This window comes from Malus sylvestris, chromosome 17 (genome assembly GCF_916048215.2).
Source record: "Malus sylvestris chromosome 17, drMalSylv7.2, whole genome shotgun sequence".
In the NCBI taxonomy this organism is placed as follows: Eukaryota; Viridiplantae; Streptophyta; class Magnoliopsida; order Rosales; family Rosaceae; genus Malus; species Malus sylvestris.
Window position 1 is genome coordinate 17436236 of NC_062276.1, and position 4452 is coordinate 17440687.

General features: G+C 40.5%; 1 protein-coding gene and 1 pseudogene across 1 annotated transcript; both read left to right on the forward strand.

Annotated features, from left to right (window-relative positions):
• The first annotated feature begins 1419 nt into the window (after nucleotides 1-1419).
• Nucleotides 1420-1721, forward strand: LOC126611860 (polcalcin Phl p 7-like; annotated as a pseudogene).
• Nucleotides 1711-2606, forward strand: LOC126611862 (VAMP-like protein YKT61). The gene is given in 1 exon segment (XM_050280190.1): nucleotides 1711-2606. A coding segment is annotated over 1 exon segment (798 nt). The 5' UTR covers nucleotides 1711-1808.
• The last annotated feature ends 1846 nt before the right edge of the window (nucleotides 2607-4452 follow it).

The following is a 4452-nucleotide window of genomic DNA, read 5'->3' on the forward strand; positions in this document are numbered from 1 at the left end:
CTTACAATTTATTGAAAAAAAAATAAAATACAAAATGAAAGTTATCTATTTTCTATCTAAGTGACTACAACCTAGGTGGGTGCCTAGACGGGTCTGGACGGTCTAGGCGGGTGCCAAGGCGGTCTAGGAGGGCGCCTTAGCAGGTCTAGGCTTCATTTCTTAATTTTCAAACGTCTAGGCATTAATCAGGGTGGTGGCCAAATAATGAGGATTCAAAGTGAATTTCACAAGACCCAACCTTCAGTATTTAGAGGTGATCCAAATCCAATGCAAGCGGAGAAATTGTTAAGCCAGATTAGAAGAAATATGAATGACCAAAGAGTTCCAGAAAATCTAAAAGTAACCATTGCTTGTACTTACTTGAAGGGACAAGCTTATCATTGGCGGGAATCTGTTTTGGTTCATCTTGATCTTGAGATTACAACTTGGACAACCTTTGAGGCTATATTCTTGGAAAAGTATTTTCCCAAGACCATGAATGCCATGAAGATTCGAGAGTTTGCAAAACTTGGCCATAATGAAATGATTGTGGCATAATATGTAGCAAAGTTTGAGGAGTTGATGCGTTTTACACCCTACATGATACCTGATGTGATTACTAAAGCAATGAAACTGGAAGAAGGATTAAGAGTTGAGATTAAGGAAAACTGTTAGTACCATATTATATTGGGCCTCGTTACTTAGGCTTCCAGACATTGAGCCCATGACCTATGTAAAAGGGGAAGAGCCCTTAGTCTATAAAAGGGACTCCTCACCCTCACAACCCTCAAGCCTCACATCCCCCAAACAGAGGCTCTCATATTCATAGCAAAGCTCTCTCAAACTCTCTCTTTCTCTGGGAGACTCCCCCTCACACTTGTAATCCATACATACAGTTACAGAGAAATACAATCAACATTAGTGTGGACGTAGCCCAAACATTGGGGTGAACCACGATACATCTTGTGTTCTTTACTTTCTTGCAGATTAACGGTCGGATTTACGTTGTTCCAAGACCCCTTGGTTTTGTGCATCAACATTTGGCACCATCTATGGGAAACGACACAAAAAGCTATGTCGTTTCTCTTTCATTTTTTCATCTCACTACCGTGAAACCTCACCACTGTCCATCGTGGATCTGCAAAAACCCAGCACAACAATCCATCAGCATCGAACAAGAGACAGGACAGACGGACACCACACGTGTGACTTTAATAGGGCGATGTTGTTGGCTTGAAACTTGAATTAACCTTTTCCTTTTCTTTCATGGTCCACGAGTCTCAGTGACTCAGTTGTTGCTTCTGAATTTCACATTTTTCTCGCGAATTCTCTAGATGCTATGAGAGTATTTTATCTACTGAAGTTTTCTGTCGTCAGTGTTTCCGTCAAGATCCATGGTCAAGATCTATTTAGAAAGTATTTCTCACTATGTTTGCTGCGATGTCAAAAAGCGATTTGATTTCCAAAGGCTCGGGAGACGGCACCGCCGTCTCCATGGAGAAGTTGAAGAAGGTCTTCAACAAGTTCGACAAGAACAACGACGACATGATCTCCTGCAACGAGCTCAGGGGTGTTTCGACGATCTCGGTTCCGAGACAGCCTCACTGAAGAAGGTCCAGCGCATTATGGCTGAGTTCGACAAGGACGGCAATGGTCACATTGACATCATGGAGTTCGTCGAGATCATCAATGGCGGATCCACCAAGGAGCTTCACGACGCGTTCAACCTCTCCACGATCTAAATCTTCAAATCCCCAAATCTCTAGATCCCTAAATCGATCAACAGCCCACAGATTAGATCTTACCAATAGAAAAATCATAGAAGAAAGATGAAGATCACGACTTTATTGGTCCTCAAGTGCAATCTAGACGAATCTGACCCCATCATATTGGCTAACACCTCTGATACCAGTCACTTCGGCTACTTTCAGAGGTCCAGCGTCAAGGAGTTCATTGTCTTCGTCGGTCGCACCGTCGCCATACGCACCCCGCCCGGCCAACGTCAGTCCGTCAAGCACGAAGAGTATAAAGTACATGCTTACAACAACAATGGTATATGTGCACTGGGCTTTATGGATGATCACTATCCCATTCGAAGTGCATTTTCTCTGCTCAACCAGGTGCTAGATGAATATCAGAAAACTTTTGGTGATTCTTAGAGGACTACAAAAAAGGATGGCACATAACCATGGCCTTATTTAAGTGAGGCTCTGACGAAATTCCAAGATCCTGCAGAGGTTGATAAGTTGTTGAAAATTCAAAGGGAATTGGATGAAACAAAAATTATCCTTATAGAAATGCAAGAGCAGGCGACGAGCTCCCTCGCTGCGAGCTCTCTGCCTTCCAGCAGCGAAAGGTCTTCGAGCTCTACATTCCATCTTGAAGTTATAGAAGGCATGGAAAGCGATGAGGAGATCAGAAGAGTGACAAAAATCAGCAGGAGCGTCGGCTTCCGCCCCGAAAAAAGCTCGTTGGCCGGTCCAGACCATGTCCAAACGGCTGGTGAGAGTCAGAGAAAGAGAGGAAGAAATCCAGCAGACAAGGAAAGGCAAGCCATCAGAAGATGCCATCAACTTTTGAAAAAGAAAACTTTCATCATGCATGTCCCCACTTTTCTGAAAAAGTAACAGGAAAAGAAGCAAATGGGTGTATTTAAAAGACTAATTTACTGCTGATTTGAAGGTGGATGGTATGGAAAAGCTAAGGATGTGTTTGCTGTAAAGCAGGCATGCAAATTTGCAAAGATAAGATATTGAGCATCATTCCCACCGTGCCCATGTCTCTCCTCTGCCACACTCAATCATCCATTAGCACTCATGGAAAACAACTATAAAGATAAAACTCTTATCTTTACAACCCATACCCACTGTCATTGATGAACATTTTATTAAGTTGTCTTCTGCAAACTAGAGCAATTATTGTATAGTTATACTGATGTGTAAAGAAGGCGACATGCCAAAAAAAAAAAGGCAAAATGTCGGCAAGCCCAAAATAGTGGGCTGGAATGTTATGTGGAGGGCGAAGGCCTATATGCCCAAAAGGGCTAGGCCCTCTATTATCACCAACCAGGTGATCAAAAGTACGCCCAGTACTCCAAAATTATTCGGCAGCCTACCGCTATTTTCACCAACCAAGTGATCAAAAGTACGTCTTGTGTGAAAATATATAAGCACTCAAATTAAACCCTCTTGTTGTCAAATTGTAGTATAAATGCAAGTAGGGATCGTTCTAAACCAGAGATTATGAGGGCTTGCTAAAACCTCTAAACTGACTCAAAAACATAAAAACAAAGTTAAAAACGTTTGAATAGACTCAAGGACTCAAAACAGGTTCACAAAACTCAAAACAACTTAAAAACACTAAAAAATACCTAAAAACATCAACTAGGCAGTTTCTGACTCTAAACACAACTTTGGACGAATTTAGGGTTTTGACTTGACTCAAAACACTTAAAAACACAAACAAAACATATTTTAAACACTTTGAAACAAGAAAGTAAAGAGGGGGTTTGCTTTGGACGAATTTAAAATAGCAAAATAGATTGTAATTTAAAACAGATTTGAAAACAATTTTAGGAAATTAGATGGATGATGGGCTAGCTAGAGGCTCTTTCTCCACACATGACATGTATGCAAACAAATTAATTTCCAGTTACTCCTTCATTGAATTATGAATGACAATGCCCAAAATTAACTGTGACATCACTAGTTAACCCTCAGATTTTCCTTATATTATTGGATTGGATGACATCATTCGACAACCCAAAGCATTCTTCAAAAGTTCCCTACATGACATCATAATAGAGATACAATCAAAGATCATTACGTTCAATGAAAATCATAAGCATTGACAAAGCACTTGCAACTATGACATCATGTCACTCATGCTAGGAATTAAACTTAACGCAATCGTGACTAGCGACCTTCACTACATATGAATATAAGTTTGTAACGATTATGTGAAACTCCCTTATACTCTAGCATCAGATTTATGCATGCTAATTAAGTGTCGACCCTCAATCAACAAACACAAACAAGTTATCAATCAAACAGTTAAGCCAATTGCATTCACGATTCAAGAATTCATAACTGGAATTTATCAACTCATATTGCACACATAATCATGGCTTTGAAATCACCCCTAGCCAAGAGGGGTTTAGTTCCACGTGTTCGCAAAACAAAGATACATAAACTTAAACATTGAAAACAAAGAATGAAAACACCTAAAAATGCTCCAGCAATCCAACTTGAATGGCAAGCATGTCCAAGGGTCCTCATTCTTCTCTTTGTTGCAGCACAAGGTATGGTTTGATGGATGAGTGGTAAATTATGGTGGTGGATGGATATAGGTGAGTTATGGTGAAGGGTGGATGGGTGGATGATGTGGAATGGTGCGGCAAGGACTTATATTTATAAGGTGAATGGACATGGCTTGGTTTAAGAAAGAATTAAAACTTAGCTATTTTAGTTCCAC